At 34.0% G+C, this 20451-nt stretch overlaps 1 protein-coding gene across 2 annotated transcripts in view; it reads right to left on the bottom strand.

Moving 5' to 3' along the window:
- Positions 1-19740, bottom strand: part of LOC145662886 (uncharacterized) — a 45012-nt gene extending 25272 nt beyond the window's left edge. For both annotated transcript variants that reach the window (XM_081728850.1, XM_081728851.1), the window contains exons 1-4: positions 19449-19740; positions 15303-15398; positions 10294-10491; positions 6863-6925 (exon numbers count right to left, since the gene is read on the bottom strand). In XM_081728850.1, the coding sequence (XP_081584976.1) occupies positions 6863-6925; positions 10294-10491; positions 15303-15398; positions 19449-19562 (471 nt within the window). In that variant the 5' untranslated portion in view covers positions 19563-19740. The remainder of the gene's footprint in view (positions 1-6862; positions 6926-10293; positions 10492-15302; positions 15399-19448) is intronic.
- Positions 19741-20451: the final 711 nt, after the last annotated feature.

The following is a 20451-nucleotide window of genomic DNA, read 5'->3' as shown; positions in this document are numbered from 1 at the left end:
ACTAGCTGAAATGCCTGTTCGTCGCACGTATTTGAACTTCTTTCCTCCCCCTTAGGACAGGCATCTCAATAGAAGTATAATTGATAAAACTCGTAAGAGAATCTATTTTTGGTATAAATTTTTGAACCCTCTATTCATTTAGAATATGCACATTGATCAAAGTGACATGATAAACATCCTACTTGAGGTAGGTACTAATTATGTCCCAAAATTAATTTCAAACTGTTCAACCATTTCCCCATGAGTCGATCACAGACAACAGGCAATTTTGCTTTCAATATAAAGAAAGAAATTATAGAAAATGCTTCCTCCACTACTTAAATGAGTAATTCTCAAAATCACAGAGACACGGATCAAATTATTTTTAATGAGAACTTTATATAGTAAATTCCATCTTCCTAACTTGACAGGATAGTGAGATACTCAATTTTTTGAATAAATTGTCCACCCGCTCCTCCCTTGGGATACACAGTTTAATCAAAGTAACATAATGAAAAGCCAGCTAGAGGTATATGATAACCACATCTAATATATATATATATATATATAAAATTTCAATAGATTCAGCTGTTTTCCCGTCACTCAATCACAAACAATGTAAGTTTCATTTTTATATAATAAACTAGCTGAAATACTAGTTCTTCGCACGGGGAAAATAGGTTGTGGAATATATTTTAGCCTCCTCTACTCCTTAGGCTACACTTATCAATGAAACTGTAACAATAAAAATCCGATGAGATATTCTGTTTTTGGCATAAATTTTGAACTCTCCTACTACCTTAGGACACATCCTTTAATCAAGATTACATGATAAAATCCTAGTTGGTGATAGATACTATGTTCAAACTCATTTCAAAATATTGAACGATTTCCCTGTGACACAATCATATACAACAGGCTACATTACTTTCTATGTACAGAAATGACTTATAGAAAATGTCCTCCTCCTCTTTAAATGGAAAATTTTCAAAAACACTGGGACACGTGTCTATTTATTTTTAATGAAGAGTTTATATCTTGCGTTTTATCTTCCTGGGTTGACGATCTCGTGACAGACTGTATTTTTACATAAATTTTGAATTCCTCTAACCCCTAACGTTTGAATCAAAGAAACATGATAAAAACCCATCTCAATGTAGGTACTAAGTGTCTTCCAAAATTCATGGCGAACTGTTCAACTATTTCCCCCGTGGTGCGATCACAAACAACAGGCAAGATCGTTTCCAATATGAAGAAAGAAACTATGAAAAATGCACTCGTTCTCCCTCTAAACAGGAATCATCAGAAACTCTGAAACAGATGTCCAGTTATTTTTAAATGAGGAGTTTATATACCAAGTTTTATCTTCTTAACTTGAGAGAGTCGAGATATACTAAATTTTTAGCATAAATTTTGACTTCTCACTTTCCCGTTAGGATACAGGTTTTAACTAAAATAACATAATAAAACCCAATTCGAGGTTTGTACGTGACAACTAGATCCAAAAAGTCTTGTCTGTGATCGAATGACTGATTTGAACTACTTCCGGTTGAATAAAGAGCTAACGGAAGAGATACAGGGTTTGTATGATAAGTAATGAGACCAGGTCTGGAAACATTGTTTTATTGATCTGATCTGTACAGGGACTTAAAAGCTTTCGAAGTACTCTCCTCTTGCGTCGATGCACTTCTGCAATCGATGTTTCCACGCTGCAAACGCCCCCTGGAAGTCAGCAGCCGGCATGTCCTTTAGAAATGTGGTCACGGCTGCTTGGATGGCTCTGACGTCTGCAAAACGGGTTCCTTTCAAGCGTGGCTTCAGCTTCGGGAAGAGGAAGAAGTCGGCCGGGCTCACATCTGGGCTGTAGGGTGGTTGTGGAAGGACTTCCACCCCAATCCGGGTCAAAAAGGAGGTCACTAAGAAGGCGGTGTGGGCAGGGGCATTGTCGTGATGCAACTTCCACCGGCTAGCGATCGCCGGTCTTTTCCGCTTGACGCTCCTGTGCAGTCTCTCAAGGACTTGTTTGTAGAAGGCGGCGTTGACGGCTTGTCCTTGGGGTACAAACTCCTTGTGGACCACCCCCACATTGTCAAAAAAAACAATCAACATTGTTTTCACCTTTGACTTCGACATTCTGGCCTTCTTGGGGCGCGGGGACGCAGGAGTGTGCCACTCCGCGCTTTGACGTTTCGTTTCAGGGTCGTACTGGAACACCCACGACTCGTCACCTGTTATGACGTCATCTTCAAAGTTAGGGTCACTGTTCATGAGGTTCAACAGTTCCTGACAACAATCAACACGTCGTTGCTTTTGTTCGTCAGTCAACACTCGCGGCACCAGTTTCGCACAGATTTTTCTCATTCCCAATTGTTCCGTCACAATCTTGTGCACTGTTGTGTGGTTCATATCAAGTTCATCAGCAATCAATCTCAACGATAATCGACGGTCTGAGTTCAGGAGATCCCTCACTTTTGCCACAGTTTCGTCCGTAGTCACTGTTGTCGGGCGTCCAGCCCTCTCCAGATCCTCAACGCTTTCCCGGCCGTTCCGGAACGCACTGTGCCAACGAAACACCTGGGCTTTGGATAGGGCTTCCTCTTTGTAGGCCTCCGTGATGAGAGAAAGCGTCTGAGTAGCCGTTTTCCCCAGGCGAACGCAAAATTTGATCGCATAACGCTGTTCGATGGAACCCTCCATGTTTGTTGATTTTCCGCCGTGACAAGAATGTTCACAAGGGCTTTGTCCAAGGCTTGTCCGCGCTCCACTAAGGCTCGGAGCCAACTGACGCGCGGTGCGTTGCTTTGCTCGGACCCCCCCCCCCTACATCCTCCATCACCGACAAACCCGCTCCAGTGACACGCGCGCCGCGGCGCGGCGAGTCTCATTACTTATCATACAGACCTTGTAGAACTTATCCACTGGACGCTGAACCAATTGCAAAAACTCGCATCTCAATATCTCTTATCGTTTTTGTTCTGATAGCCGTCGAAAAAAAGGACGGACAAACAATGCATAACATCGTTTTAAAAAAATCTAAAAAAGTAATTTCATTGATTTTTTTTCATTTTATGACATTTTATTTTACTTCTATTAATTATTATCAGTTTCGTTTGAAAAGAGTAACTTTCCATAACAATTCATTAACTTTCCCATGCCCTTAATTTTATCCATTAAATTTTATATTAACTTTCAGAGCTAAAACGATTCCCGTTGTACGATAGTGAGAATTACATTTCTTTTTTCATTTTCAACTTTGAATTTTGAAGTTAATTTTAGCTGTTGCTTTTAATATTAATGTCTGATATTAATTTTTAATTTCATCAACTAATTTTTCTTTAACTCTATTTTTAATTTCAATCCGTTATTTTTTTAAAGTTTTTTCTATAATAGCTTTTACCAATGGGAATATTAAAACCAATAGGAGACTTTTAAATTTATGCTAAAAATAGAGTCAAAATATGGCAAAAATTTTACATATTTTCATCATAACACTGTTATGGAAACGCGTATCGTAGGGGAAGAGGATTCAGGTATTTTCTGTAAACATATTCTACAATGTGATGAACAAACATTTCATATAGTTCATTAATATTGAAGGGACATGCGAAGACACATGATCATAATTAAGAAAGAAAAACCCAATATTCGTCTTCAAAAACCATTATTTAATAATTTTTTACTTTTTAAGTTCATCAACAGAGCTCTTTTTCAACCTATCAACAATAAACTCACAGTAACTAACACATGACAATACACTAAATATTATATATATATATATATATATATATATATATATATATATATATATATATAGATAGATAGATAGATAGATAGGTAGGTAGATATAGATATATAGATATATAGAAGATACAACTTCATGTTCAAACTCAATTTGGAACAAATAATATGTACAATTCTTCTATTAAATTGCGAACAACATCTTTTTTCAAATTTCTGCATTGTAACTCTCGTCCACATATTACGTAACGCAGCAAAGGGAGAGGAGGAGGTTCAGCCTTGCTTTACGAAGTGACAAGGGGGAAGGAGGGGGTTTACGTCTTCGTTACGTAACGCATGTTTTTTGCTATAATTTTTTTTTATTCTGAGATTTATGTGCAATCATTTAGACAAATAATTTTGTTTGTTCTTTTCTTGTTTATAAATAAACTAGCAGAATACCTGTTCTTCGCACAGGTAGAATACGTTTCATTTTGGACATAAAGAGCTGTCACCAATCAACTTAGGAATCCCAAAAACTATGAATTCGGCAGTAATATCGGTCATTTTCAATTATTTTAACATGCTACCATTCCCGCTTAGGAGTACTAATGGGAACTGAATTTAGATTTAAACGGCATCGGAAGTGTCATTGTTCATCTCAGCGGCCCCGAAAGCTATGGATTCAACACAAATATCGGTCATTTTCTATTATATATATATATCCCCCTCCCTCAAGTTGCACCTTCAAAATGAAATGATAAACATCCCAGGACTGAACCTCATCTACGTTGAAAATTTGATCGAGATATGGATGGTTCAATAATTAAGTTACAAACATAGGCACTTTTATGACTGGTGACAAACCCTGCGTGTATTACAATACAATAAAACTCCGTTTTGTGGCTATTGCAGCATTGCATTTACGGCACACACTTTTCTCGAGTCAGTTGTTAGTACTTAACCACCGCTTGAAAACGCTCTCGCGTTCTCACTCGTATCCCTATTTCTGTGATTATTATTATTATTTTTCTTATTTGAATCATTAACCACTCTTTTCTTCTAAAGGGTTTCGCATGTGAAACAGAAGAAACTCTTTTTCGTGAAATAATATTTTCCGCGACGGAACAATCCACGATTTGCAGACCAAAATAAGATATTTAAATCCTAATTCGTCGGATATTAACCTCGTACTAAATTTTTAGATATTTGAATTTGAATATTTCCAAAGAAATCGAGTTTATTCGTATTCTTGAACTGATTTAGGATAAGAATAATTTAAAAAGGGCTAAACTTAAGCCCAAAGTCCGAAGAAGTTACTCGAAAACTTCTTCACAAACGATATGTCTCTGCTCCTTCAAGTGTGCAGCCACTTCGAATGTGCGGTCGACGAAGAAGAGAATTTTGCATCGTCGACAATGGCGAACTTCAAATGCACGAAGCATCCTGGATCCCTGAAAAAGAGGTCGATGTCATTTCTTTAGATCCTGTCTTATCTGCATCTTCCGGCAGTATTTCCTCATCGGTTATCTAAAGGGATGGGTGCAATCTCCATGGGAAAACGACAATATGCAGTTTTGAAGAATTAGGACTGGTTAATTAAACAACCTTATGGGCTTAAAATACAATTACGGTTCCACCATTTTCTAATACTTTGATTTGTTACAGAAAATAAACAAATATATTCAGAATTTAATCATTTGTAGTAAAAAGTTCTACCTTTGAAAATAGTTTTTTATTGTAATAACCCTCAAAATAAGCAAAATTAGTGAAAAAACAAAACTCAAAAAGTTTTACGTAACAAAGGGGGGAGAGGTTCGGCCTTGCGTTGCGAAGTGTGCCAAGGGGAAGGGAGTGAGTAAAAATTGGTAAAAAAAAAAAAAATGGCATTACGTAATATGTGGACGGCCCCAAAGCCTTTATTTTACAGAAGTTTTGATATATCTTTTAATAATCGGAATAAGTTCCTTAGAAATGCTACCATTACCATGGTTTAGAGATGAGTCCTGTTTCACAATGAAAATGGTTTCAGCAACTAAAGTATTCGGTGAATTTCTGAATTTATATTTTAATTTTGATTTTGCTATTGGGTGGTTGGATTCACTTAAGCGTTTCATTAGAGACCGGTTTTGTTCAGCATGCTTAATGTTCCTCATATGTTCTTTCATTTTAAAATTATGAACTCTCTTGTGGCTATGCGGATAGGCTTTGGTGCGGGACACACGTGTTCGTTTCTCGGCGGGAGTTTATGCGGTTCGGATCTTATATTAAGCTGTAGATCCACGTTTCAAATAACTTCGCTGCTGGAAGAGACGCTAAACTCAAATAAAATCAAATTGTTAAATTGTAGTCTTTGTTTGCTCAACATATTTTTCCTCACATGGACATGACACTACATATATTTTACATATCCGGATTTTCAAGATTTTTTACAAAATACTTTTTGTGAAACGAAACAGATTTTTGTATGTTTGGAGACGGAGATGAAGCTAATTTTATGTTAAAACTGTTAAATAATTGTCTTTGAGGACGAATATTGGGTTTTTGTTTCTTAATTATCATTTTATCTAGTACCTCAAATACGAAGCATAATGCACTATTGCAATGTAAGACAGTGGTTCTCATTCTTTCTTTTACTTACAATGCAATTTGCTGAACACCTGCGACACCTGCCACACTTGTTTGATTTCTTTTATTAAAAATAGTATAAGACTATAAGTTTCTATAAAGTTGTGACTCTGAGCTGCGCATTGTTGCTGACGCTGGAGGTGTTGACTGGAACAGTTTGTCTCAAAATTGATTTTACCTAATTAATAAATGCTTCATGATTTTTAAATTCTAAAATGTCGCCATACACACTATAGGACTGCGCAACACATCGTTTAGAAGCCACTGATCTAAAGTAGTGACAACACTAGAAAGTGGCAAGGAGAGCGCCTCTCTAAGAAATCAAACCTAGCGTCGTCACTGGTCTAAAGTACTAAATTTCTCCCACTTAGCATTAGTAAATTGTCACAAGCCTACAAGAAGTAAATATAAATTTACTGATGTGACCTGCCACATAGAAAAAAAAAGTTCTGATTAATCCCTATTGTTTTTAATGCATTCTTTTCATAAAGTTAAACAAAATCCATGTTTACATTGTTAGTATGACTCGTACACTTACCTCAAGAAGTATTTTTCCGATTGATTCATAATTAATGCCAATCTCTAGGAATACGTAAGTCTTCTGTAATAAAAACAAACTCAGTAAGAAAAGTGACTATAATTCGTAAGACATATTCCTCTCTAATTCTTAATTATCTCGTTCTTACCGAACATCTTTAAATAGCTTAAATATACTACTTAATAATACATTTAGAACTCCTAGAATTTCAGAGTATAGCTCATAGGCATGTAATTATATTGATTCTGTAAAATATTTCCAAATTATCATGTATACTGTAATTACATAAAGTAGTCTAGTACATAATACAAGATACCGTGACGTACACAAAATTTCATGAACGGTTTTAAGTTCTCTAGTTCATATTTTTTGCGACATACGTGGCTCTTGTATCCATATCTTAACATGGAAGATGTTCATATTTTTTTGAAGAGGAGGCCTTTTACGTACGCCACTGCAGCATAGTTACCACGCCAACAAAATAAATATATTCAAGTACTGGAAAATAATAATCAGTATAATATAAATAGCACAAGCACAAGATATGATATATACAACCAATTGTACATTTATAAAGTTCAATCGTCATCGTACAGAAATTACGTAAATATTTCTTCATTAGATAGATAAAATACTCTCAATAATAGTGATTTTTGGAGGTATGGGGAAAGAAAAATGATCTCAGTGTAAAAATTGATGAGACATTGAAGAATCGTTCTAAAATATGTAAGAATAGTACAGACATATGCAGCATTTCCTATAATTTCTTACACTACTTTTAACCGTTTCCCTTAGCTTCGGTGCATAACGTGGGACATTAAACTTTAAAAAAAATAAATAAAAAAAATAAAAAAATAAAATAAAATAAAATAAAATAAAATAAAATAAATTTAAAAATAAAAACTTACAGGATATCTTTCTTACATAAAAGGGTATGGCCTAATTGTTTTAAGTGGCACAGAGACATGGTTGCCAAGTACTAGCCAAATAAATTATGAACCCGTGATGTTTGTTAGAAAATTTGAAAGAATCATTCTATCACTTCTTCGTATGTTGTGTCGAAGCATACATATATTAAAAGAAAGTCCACTTAACTACAATTCAAACGAGATATATCTTGGTTGTACCTACACTAAATACAACGTGTATGGATGAACATTATCTTCCACTTTACTAGCGCCTATCCGGTTTGCCATAAGGACCAGAGACTGTGTCATGTGATCAGGTCAAAAGTCACGTTACGGGCTAAATCGAGTCTACAGATTCCAAATCAAGATGTAAGATATTTCAAGCAAGTAACCTTCGCGTGGGGCTCATTGTCAAGAAGATGCATATACTTTATCATTATTATTGATTTTACTCAAACAATTTGACTTTTGACAATGTTCTATCCATATTTACCTTACTTGCTATACATTGTTTTTAAGCTCTTCATTGTCTTTGCAATAAGCTTTCAATTATCCATCTCTTTATTATAATTTTTGAGATATGTGTACGACTTCATTTTTTTTCACTGATTTTCCATTGACTTTAACGTTCATGTTTCGTGATTCTTTTTTACTATGTTTCATCCATTTTAGAACAGTTTGTTTTTTGAGTGTACAATCTACGTAGTTTCTTCTACATTTGAGCTGAATTTCAGCCATCTCCTCGTTTTGGTTTTCGAGATAAGTGGAGCAATTATTTGTTTTCATTCATTTTCCATTGACATTAACGTTAATGTTTCGCGCTTTTTGACTATGTTCCATCCATTTTAGAGCAATTAGCTTTCGGAATACACAATCTATGTAGTCTCTTCTGCATTTGAGCTGAATTTCAACCATCTCCCTATTTTGGTTTTTGAGATAAGTGGAAAATTATCTGTTTCCATTCATTTTCCATTGACGTTAATGTTAATGTTTCGTCCTTTTTGACTATGTTCCATTCCTTTTAGGACAATTTGTTATTGGAATATAGTATTTACATAGTCTCTTCCATATTTAATCTGAATTTCAGCCATCTCTCTCTTTTAGTTTTTGAGATAAATGGAGAAATTATTTGTTTTTAATCGATTTTCTATTGACATTAATGTTAAGGTTTTGTGCTTTTTTTGACTACGTTCCATCCATTTTAGGACAATTTGCTTTTCGAATATAGAATCTACATAGCATCTTCTACATGTGAGCTGAATTTCAGCCATCTCCCAAAGTCTGTTCACACCATTGCAACCAGATAGGCCCTTTAATTTCGTACTTTCTCATTACACACGAGAATACACTGTATTTTGTCTTTTAGATTCCATTGAATAAATTAATACAACACTCATAAAGTGTCTTTGAAATATAATGGAGTAGGCTTTTTCTTTCGAGACAATGTTGCCAAGTTATAAGCGAATAAATTCAAGAAACAAATATTTTCGCAGGGAAATTTTTAAACCTCCCCTCTCTTATTTCCCTGTTTTTGAGAGCACTCAAACTAAACTTATACCACAGGTAAGCCTAGTAAATTGAAATTCAAATGGGGATTGAATGTATTTTTACATCAATTAGGACTTGAGTTTATGCGTATAACAACTTTGCAGAAGTGGAAAATCTCAGAAATGGGGTAAATTTCAAATATATTTTCTGCCAAACCAATGACGGTCGAGTTGCAAAAATTTGCATGAGCACTTATGTTGATATCTGAATAGAATTAAAGAAGAAAAAATTGCTTCATTTGAACGTTTGCTTGTTAGTAGAGTTAAATATATTCAAATGAACCCATTCAATGTTAATCTAATTTAGCAAATCGTTAGACCCTGACCAGCTTAATACACATGTGAAATATTTTCCTGTGGACACCTTTGGTTGTCGAATTATAAGTAATTTAAGTTGGGATTTGGACTTAATGGAATTTTCGAGAAAATAATACAATACGAATTCTCTAAATGTTCGAAGATAAACTCACTCAATCTTAATTAAATTTAGCATAGTGGTAGATTTTGACGTATTTAGTACGCAGGTAAAATATTTTCGTGTGCAGACATTTCTTTCATGAGTTATGGGGTATTAAAGTTGGAGTTTGGACTCATTAATGTTTTCGAAAACTAAAACTTATTGCTACTTAGACTACAGAGAACAAACCTGTTAGACGTTAATTTGAATCGTGACGTAAATAATGAAATGGTTGTTTCTGCTATGTTGTAAATGCAGTGCGTACTTATAGTAAAGATTTACTAACATCAATATAAAGGAAGAATATTTTCTACAACAGGAAAATTTACTATATATATATATATATATTACCTAGTTTTCGTAAATTTTACTGCTGTATGCAATTCATGGTCTAATAAGAAATTAAGAACATGTGTCGTATAGTAAAATTGTCCTTTCTTAAAAGTATTTAACAACCTTTATTATTGTTAGTTCTATTGTAGTTCATTAATTAATAAACTTAGACTAATATTCACATACTTTACTTTGAGTTAGGTATCTACAATACTCCAAGGTAGCTTCATTTAATAAACGTTCTGCTGAATATTGATATTCTTCATCATCATAACTAAATTTCTTCCACATAGCATCAATAAATTGTATATCATCCCCGATGTATTTTTCCTTTACGAAAACAGCAACTGGACTCATTGGCTCCTTAAATTTGCCACCGAACTCCTGCGGGAGAGAAAGATAGTAGCTAGAACTAAAGGATACTTCTCTTTCTGTATTCTTTATGTTGCTCATTAGTTATTGGACGAAATTCCAGATTCCGCTTTGACATTGTCATGTTATGAAACATAATAAGAGGAAAAGTAAAACAACAAACAAAATATGATAATATAAAGAAGATAAACTAACATTTTAATAAAACATACACAAAAGATTTAAGAGAGTTTAACAAATAAAATTTGTTTCGCACTTAAGTTACTTATAATGTGTTGTGTGAGCACAGTAAAAACATAACTCACGCGAGAATGAACCAAGTCGGAGAATGAACCAAGTCGGAGAATGAACCAAGTCGGAGTATATACTATTATACTATTTTTTTACAGTCGAGTACAAAACTGATTTCTCTTAGATATATTTTTTTTAAGTTTCAAATGAATGGTATAATTTTTGTGCATAATTTTCTGTGAATTTAAGAAAATGTAATTTAATTTAACACATTAAATGTACCATATTTACATTGTTTAACTCACGAATTATTGGTACAATGAATGATGAGTTATAGAAAGTCAATGTTGGTTAAGGAAAAAGTAATTATTTATAGTGTATTACGTGAGCGTACAGGCGTTCAATATTTGTTTTATTAAATCTCGAAATATATAGATACGCACACGTACATATATAGAAAGATAGATATAAAAGTAGGGGACAAAAATAAACGAACTAAAATTTGTTATTAATTTTAATGGCATTTTTGGTCGTTTATTCTTGTCCGCACTTTACTGTAGATATTCATATATACATTAGCTATTTATCGACGGTGAGATCTTCCTTTGTCACATTATGTGTTCCGGTATTCAAGTACGAAGAATGACTAGAATAAACTATAAACAATGATTGACTGGTAAGGTGTATAAGAGACACCGATTATATATAACAAATATTTAAGTCCCGATGGAAACTAACTTGACATATCCTCACATCTTCTGTATGTCAAATAATACGACAATATTTAGAAAGACATACAAGGAAAACCATGTGAATAATGTAGTATGATACAAAATTTGATAAAGAGATTTTTTTATTTTAGTGTACTTATCGTATTTAATAAAATATCCTATAGACATAAATTCAAAAATAGTACCTGCAATTGCTAACAGATTCCACAATTAGTACATAGAAAAGTCATTATTACCTAGAAATACTATATAACTTATTGAAAGTCAAACTAAGGTGCTGGGTGTATCTCAGAACCCAGCTGTCATAAATCATTTGGCGATTGTCAGGTTTTGTATTAACGGAAAACTTTTCGCCACAAATTTTGGGCACTGAAACATTTTAAACCAAAAATCTTTATTGAGAATGACTTCTTAATTTTTCACCAAGATACCTTATTCTTAGCAAAGAGTCTTTTAACTTTAACTAGATATGGTTTACTACCTAAGAATGTAGAAATAAACATGAATATCGAGCATAAAGTGTCAAATTAGTTTTGTTTTTGATTGAGGACACTTTGACACCTAAATATATAGTAAAGAAAAGGTCTATGTTGTCAGTTAGATCTAAGATTATTATTCCGTTGAAATTACAACAATCTAAGTCAAATAAAGAAAGTTGAATTGGAGTGAAACCAGGAATTGCCAGAAAAATTAGGGATTTCATTCTGCGTGCTCTTGTATCGGAAAACTCTCCACCTATTGAGATAATAAATGCGTTAGCACATAAAGTGGTGTTAAATGCAAATTTAGTTGTGGAAAAAGCTGAAGATGTGTAAATTCAACTCATGGATTTTAATACGTCATTGGAAGATGATAATTATATAAATTAAGAATATTGTTGAAAGAAGGACAATGACTCTTTTACGCAAAATTGCAAATTGATGAAAAGCAAGTCCAGACAGAAAATACTAAATTTGCGCTTTGGATTTGCTGGTATCTTCACTTGGAATCCTAATTAGCTGTGGCCCACGAGAGGATATCAATACAGGGTACAATTAAAATCAGAGCTTTCTACTCCACGTATGCAATACGGTATTAAATTCTGAAAGCTTTGCAAGCAGAACTTCATGAATATATGAATACCGTGATATAGAAAGATGTAGTGGAACGGTCATGTTTTCCACTCAATTCGTCTGTGCTATTTTAAAGAAAATTACCAGGAAAATTGAGAAAGATAGCGGATATGAGATTATCGAACACCAAGGTAGTTCATCATTCTCTTGCATTGCCTCCAATTCATGGCATAATTTCATCTATAGCTGGTCACTATGCTATGTAAATTTAGATGTTTCGAGACATCTTAATATAGAGTTAGCAGTAGATTCAAATCTATATTTTGCCTTTTCTCTGCCGTCACTTAGGTCTTTTCAGCATTGTGTTACATCTCAGGGATACATAAATAGTAGAGGTATTCATAATATGGTATGTAGACTATTTGTACCTTTATGGTTACACACAGGAACGAATTATTGGAAGTTCAAAAGATGTTTTTAACGCCTAAGAAAATCTGGACTCAGAATATCAGTAGAAAAGTCTCAACTTTTATGTCAAGAAAATTTGGTTCTTGAAAATCGAGTATCTCGTTATGACTACCAAATTTCAGACCTAGTGTAAAAGGCAATTGAGATGTATCCCACCCCAAAATTGACGAAAGCAGTGCACTCTTGTTTAGGCCTCTGTAATTTTGGCAGGAAATTTTTATATAAGTACGTCCAAACCGTGGTCCCATTACAGAGCTTACTTAAAAAGGGAATGAATTTTACATGGGAACTCGTCTACTAAGAAGTGTTTTAAATTTTGAAGAAAAACTGCTTGAGACGCCAATGTTATCCTTATAGCCCTGATAAACCTTCGTGCTCAAGAACGGATGCTAATAAAACAGAGATTTCTAGTTTGTTTCTTAGAATTTTATTTTTGACAATTCTCAAATTTAAGAGTGATCCAACAACTCCCTTTCATATTCTGAGAAGGGGGCATCAATATACCCGTGTTCTATGAAAGAGAATAGACCACTGTACTCATTCATAAACTATGTAACGTTTTATAGACTCATGGAAGAAGATATATTGAGTCAATAATCGATTATATGGTGAGCACATACCAATACGAACATTTTGGCAATTTTTACCTATAGAAGAGAATATGCAGGACTACCCACATATAAAAAGTTATATATTCGAGTCTGGAGAACATTTACAATTTTTTTTTTGATAATTCGCAAATTTAAGGGGTGGGCTAATGTACCCCTCCCAAAATTTAAGAGGGAGGCATTAATGTACCCATCTCTTATGAAAGAGATTGGATCCCTGCACCCATCCACATAATTACATAAGTAATAAAGCTTCATATAAGAGTATAAAGTTGGGTAACCAAACGTACTGATTTTCGCAGTGCAGTACTGTTTTCCAAAGAGCTGGCCTGCGTGTTGTGAAGACACCGTAAATCGATACATGTTCTTCCTTTTTAAAAATGTTCTGCAAAATGTCCTGAGTTAACTTATTTACAATATTTTAATGTTTCATTCTTTATTCACATTTTGAATCAGAGCGCTCTTTTCCTGAATGATGAACCGTTGTGTTTTTTAATACTCCTCAAGAGATTAGGGAAGGAGAACAATCAACAAACGAACAAACAATTGTTTTGCAATACATTGTTTTTACTGACAATGAGAAGGGCTTATTGAGATGTCGGTAAGGAGGAAAGATTTCTTTTTCAATTTAACGACAGTAATGCTAGGCAAATTAAGTAGAAGTTCCCTTGTGTGGTCTAAATTTTCCCTCATTCCTTAAAGTAATCCCACGCTCCGAAAATCGATTTTTAAGAAAAGTCTTTAGCACTACATGAAGTTTCACTGTACATTCATAAAAATAAACCATTTCGTCATTCATCAAAGCATTTGGAGTTGTGTTGAATTATTTCAATATTTTTGTTCAGTACTTAAAAAAAAACAACAAAAAAAAAACCGAATGATTAACTAAATGTTAACGTTAAATAAAATAAGAACATGCGTATTGCTGACGCCAGTGGGGCCCACCCCCCCTTATGTCCATGACGCACCCCCCCAATTGTCTATCCGTAGGTGTTCTTCCATGAAAAAAATCTTCTTTTCGATTAATTTTACCCCCCCCCCATCAAACATATTTATATGGATTTTTAACCCCCCCACAATATTTCAATGACGCAGTTTGCGTCATAGCCCCCCCCTTGTGGGCACCCCTGGCTGACGCAGTAAACTATCATACACTACTGTATATTTGTCTTCTACTTTTCGCTTGTCAGAATCTGGTCACCCTCGTATAAAACAGTTCAACAACTTCCGAAATTTGAATATTTGGCAATTTTTACCCAAAAGAGGAGACAAGATGGACCAACCAAACCTACGGAGATACGATTTTCTTTTTTCTTTCTTTCTGTTTTTCCTATTCTTGTACATATTCCTGTCCTATATTAAAATACTAATTTTTTAAATATCGCAATTTCCAAAATTCAGGAGGGTGGTGGTATACACCCTTCCAAAATTTGGGTGTAGGACAAAGTATCCAGCCAAAATCAAGAAAGCCTAGACCCCTATGACGTCATACCAGGTAATCCGGTTACGTGACGTTTCTCAGCCAGTGACGATTAAATTGAAAACCCATCTATACTATTTATATGTTGTTCTCTTCAAAATATTCGTGAATTGAACTAGTTATCTTTTAAAAAATAATACCAATACTATTTTAATAGTAATATTTCGGCATCCAAGGACAAAATCATTGAATACATTTATTATTTACATTTATCTAAACTATTGTTGAACAATTGGATTTTTAAAATTATTACCCTTCTTTTCTCCTCCACAAAATCCCTCCAGTCTCTTTCTAACAATGGGGTTATTTGCGGTTGACCAACTTTCTTCGAGTGAAGCCATCTCACCACCTATTTGTTGTATAAAAAGGAATATAAGTAATTTTAACTGGATTTGTATGTGTACTTATGATACGAAAATGCAATGCAATATCAATAAAATCTACATTTTATCTCAATCATACTATCTTGCAGGTGAAAGTCCTCGATGAAATGCTTGCAGGGTTAAATTCAAAATCTTATTATAGTTTATTTTCACAATATCACGTAAGACAAATTAAGTGAGAGTCCTCCCCAAAATATTTTACTAACATTACTAGTGTGTATGTGTTATGTTATTTACTGTGAATAATACTAAATTTGAATGCTCAATAAGTGGATTTACAAAATTTTTTAATCAATTAAGTGTGTTTTCTTTTTTCCCTCGAAGACAGAAATAAGTGGAACTACCAGTGTTTGTATATTACTTTTAGACAAATTTCATAGTATTGACACAAAGATTCCCTTTGTTCACCTAAATTCTTCCTAGTTAGTAAATGGTGGTCTTTCCACGCTCACCTAACAATGGTTTACGACTACTATTTGTTGAAGTGAAAAGAATAAATTGATATTGGTGTAGGTACATGACTGCTGTTTTCAAATGTTAAGTAAAACGTAACATTACTGCTGATATGTAGCTGCTTCGGAATGTGATCGTCTTATGTTCAAAAGAGGGAGAATACTGCGAAGGACAACATGGCGGAGTTAAGAAGGAGCCAAAGTTTGAGTTGCTGTTAATGCATTACTGTGTACCATAGAGAATTATTGTAGTAGTTTTTCCTAGCATATATTACTTTACATATATTGCACTTCATTTATTTCTGTTTTCACTGCGAAATTAAACTCTGCTTCTTAAAATGTGTAATACCAAACTCGTATGGCCGGAGCTGAATCAGAAACTCCACGCACCAGAGGGGAATGTGCTATCATTGAGTCATTGTGCCTTCTTTACGATTAACGATTATCGTTGTATATACAGGGTGAGTCTGGAAATTCGTCCAGTGCCTATAAATCAGAAACGACTTGGGAGAAAAAGATGAAACACAAACGAAAATAGAAAAATGCCAGGGAGTAATCGAGTGGAATATTTTGCCTACCTCTCAGAACCCTTTAACATAGGACCGTAGAGGTTACTGGAAACTTCCATTATATGAATATTGATAATATAGTATCCATTTATTTCCCTACACAATGACTACCATCGAGCGAAATACTGGAATATTAGGTGGTTATTATCTAGGTATGTGCAAATTAAATCAAATTTGTTTGTTACCTTATTATGGAAACAGTGCTAACAGTTTGAAATAAATTTCTGAACAAGCACTTTACTCGTGCAGGATTTTTATTATATCACCTTCATTAAGGGAAGAGGAAGAGGATTCTATATTTATACCATAAGTAGAGTTCATCTTGAGCCCAACATATTACAAAGTTGAAACTTGGTATGTGAACTTCTTATTGAGCTAAGTGGATATACTTAGCGTTTACAATACTTGCTCTTTTAACGGGAAAAAGCAGAAGATACAGCAATTTCTACAACATGTTTCTGAATATATCAAAATAACATCAACATTATCTGTTCCAATATTACGGGGAAATGTTCAACTTTTTAAAACGAAGTTTACAACATAGTTAACGCTTTGTATGAGCTGGGAATTTACAATTTCATTTTCTATTCAAGTAAGCTCCCTAAGAGAAAGAAAGAGGGTCAAATAGATTTTCAAATATATTCCATAAGCCTATTCTTCTCCTAACATGAACAAGTATTTCAGCTAGACTAACTGTGTTCTTTCTGAATAATAGTATATAGGTATATTATAAATGAAGAGTTGTAATTGTTTAAAGGCTCTCAATTACTATTTGCATATCTGTGATATGTGTTCTAATTTTCTTACAAACGTACAAGCATATGTTGTTTGTCAATTAAATGCTATACGTATTTGGAAGTCCATACAAGTGTTGAAAACGAAGGTTATGCGGATGTAGAATAAAGGAAATTGAAATATAAAAATTGATACACAATGTCGTAATTAAACATTTGTTGAAATGTTTTGGTCCCCTTAGGAAAATATTCTTTGCCAAAAGATTCTTTCCGATGACTGACAATGTGGCAGTGAGAAAAAATGTATTCATAGATCCTACGGCTGCAATGAAAAAAGTTGTCGTTTAAACTAACTGTCACAAAGACCAGATTGACTTTAACGGATTGGTAGGTATACGTCTGGCATATATGATTTTTGTTCGCAGGTGAACACTTTAGAACATCGCTGCACGCGATACACGGCTACACGCCCTGTGTAGCAAACTCTCTGTTCCTTTCTTGGGCTGATTTGTCAATGTTGAGGGAGATCTTTCACCTTTGATCTTTTATTTCCAGAGTTTCAGTGATTTCCACCCATCAAATAACGAGCAACCCCTGTGTCATCAGTACTACTGTATTATTTATTTATTTATTCTGTGGCCAAAATCTCTACTTGGGATAGGTCTACCTGAGCCGCGGTTGGAAAAAAAAAGTTCACTTTCTTAGATGAGCAACGATTGTTCGCTTGATTTCTCCAGGTAACTTTAGATGTTTAATGTTTATCGGTAATGTTAGTCATATTATGACCGTTGCCCTTGTTCATATGTTTTAGATGTGTAATTATGACTCTTGATTCAAGCATGTTGTTTGTATTAAAAAAAAAAAGTCTCTGAACCCAGCAAGGCGAGATAACTTGGTGAGACTTCTCTCTCTCTCTCTCTCTCTCTCTCTCTCTCTATATATATATATATATATATATATATATATATATATATATATATATATATATATATATATATATATATGTGTGTGTGTGTGTGTGTGTGTGTAGGTATATTTTTGCCTTTCATGCAGATGTAGCACATGTATTATATACAGTACTAAACAAATACAATTTAAAAAGTAGTAAAACGTTCACCCATGCTATGCGAGATTCTTGGTTCAATCCTAGCTCGTGCTAAGTGGGATTTGTGGTAAAGAAACATCTTGAACATGGGTTTCCTCGAGATTCTCTCGTTTTCTCCTACTTTCTTCATTGCACTATTTCTTTTATTCTCATTATCACCACCTCTAATTAGCCTACACGACATAATTATTGGGCGTGAACTGATACATATCATTTCATTTTCCTATGTTTTATTTATCTATATTTCAGTTTTACTTCCCAAGAGTCTGCAATTTAGGCTAAAGCAGACAATGAGCTATGAATGATAAAAATGAAATGAATAGTGAAGAGACGACACATAACTCTCATCTCCTCTACGGGACTCGAAGTAGCAATAGGTAGCCCTTGCATTCGCCAACCTTAATATTTTAGAATGCACCACCTACAGATCGGCGGATAATATAATTATTAGAGCTGATATTAACCAACGTGGAACTATCATATGACATGCCTTGTTCTACTAAAGTCAATTTAAATTGAATTATGACATTAACGGGGCAAATACGTGGTGTTTCTAAAGCTTTCATCTAATCTCAAAATATTATAGCTTATAAACGGCTAATCGTATTTGAATGAAACGCATACAGTTCGAATGAGAGAGTATTCAAGTTCATACAAACAGCATCCGCTTTTGAAGTGCTGCATTGGCTATAAGAAAACAATGCAAAATCCAAAGTAATTGTAATAACATCAAGTTCTCAGTTCACAAATATTCAATATGGCCTCCTCATACTGATTGGGACACATCAAGTCAATAGTCGCATTCTTCCCATATCATGCAGTTTGACGGGAATTAATGAATTGACTGATGGTTGATGGGAGATCTCACATGTGTGCGTCGCTTCTTCTTTCTAGCGACATATCCCACCAACCAAATGAAACTTGAACACATTCTCTTTCAAAGTGTAAGCGTTTCATTCAAATATGATTAGCCGTTTCAAAGCTATAATACTATATCAAATCGGATAAAGATTTTAGGGAGTATTAAGATAATAATTTAAGATCATTTGAAATAACACTGGGTAAAAATGAAAACACTTGAAACCGGAATAATAACTTCTACCATTCTACTCTACCTTATATTTCAGCATAGAGCGTTACGTTGAATATATTTTACCTGAGCACAGCGTTTGGCCCTTTGGAAAGCCACTGATGTTACAAGCCCAAAGATTTTATAAATAAGTGGTGTCTTCACTCTTCGATGACGAACTTTGGTTCTTAATTCATCCATTGATAGTAAATAAATAAATAAAATAAATAAAATTAAATAAATAAATAAATAAATAAATAAATAAATAAAAATAAAAAAAATGCACTTAAAGTTCAGACACACAAACTTGAAAACTTTATTCGATGGGATAAATATAATTTTCTTTGTTTTTTATTATCCCCAGTTCTTTTGCAGTTTACTACACTGTAGTCTTGGAAATAAATTTCCTCAATAGAAATATGTCATCATTGTTTATAGATTATTTTTTGAATTTTGTTTTGAAGGTGGCTAACAAAACGAATTTTTAGCTTGCGTACTGAGAAAATCGTTTGTTTGCTGAGTGAGGATTAAATGAAACTTGGGTTTCTAGTAGTCGATTTTCTGTTAGTACTCTCCTTTCCAAAGAAATCTTCTGGGTCACTAGTAACTGAACAGTAGTCGGTTAAATCATACTTTGCTCTTTTAACCTGTTTATGTCCACTAGTTACCGAGAAAATTGACAAAAATGTTTTTAACAAATTTAGTCGGTTACTTTAAATAAAAGGAAGTATTTAACTTCTCTCGTATCAATAGCAGTTTGCTCTTGGTAATTAACTATCGCACTTTACAATTGCCGAGTACTTGGCTTATTTTAGACGATTAAATTGGCTATTTGAACTTCCTTCTACAGTTGCAATAACCGTTTCTTCAGGGTAGATTGGTGTGTCCCGGCTTATTTATTTATTTATTTTTAACATAGCTGTTATTAATAATTCTCTTGCTTATTGTACACGTTTCGCGGTAAGATTAACGATGCGTAAGTGAAGGATCATGGGAATAAACAAAAAAGTATCTGTGCCATATGTTGAATGTAGAAAAGCAAGAATGACCTGATTTTCCGCCTTGATAACTGAGCGTGTTGTTTGATCTA

This window comes from Thermobia domestica, chromosome 10 (assembly GCF_964235325.1).
Source record: "Thermobia domestica chromosome 10, izTheDome1.hap1.1, whole genome shotgun sequence".
Classification (NCBI taxonomy): domain Eukaryota; kingdom Metazoa; phylum Arthropoda; class Insecta; order Zygentoma; family Lepismatidae; genus Thermobia; species Thermobia domestica.
This window is presented reverse-complemented; position numbering and strand designations above follow the sequence as displayed.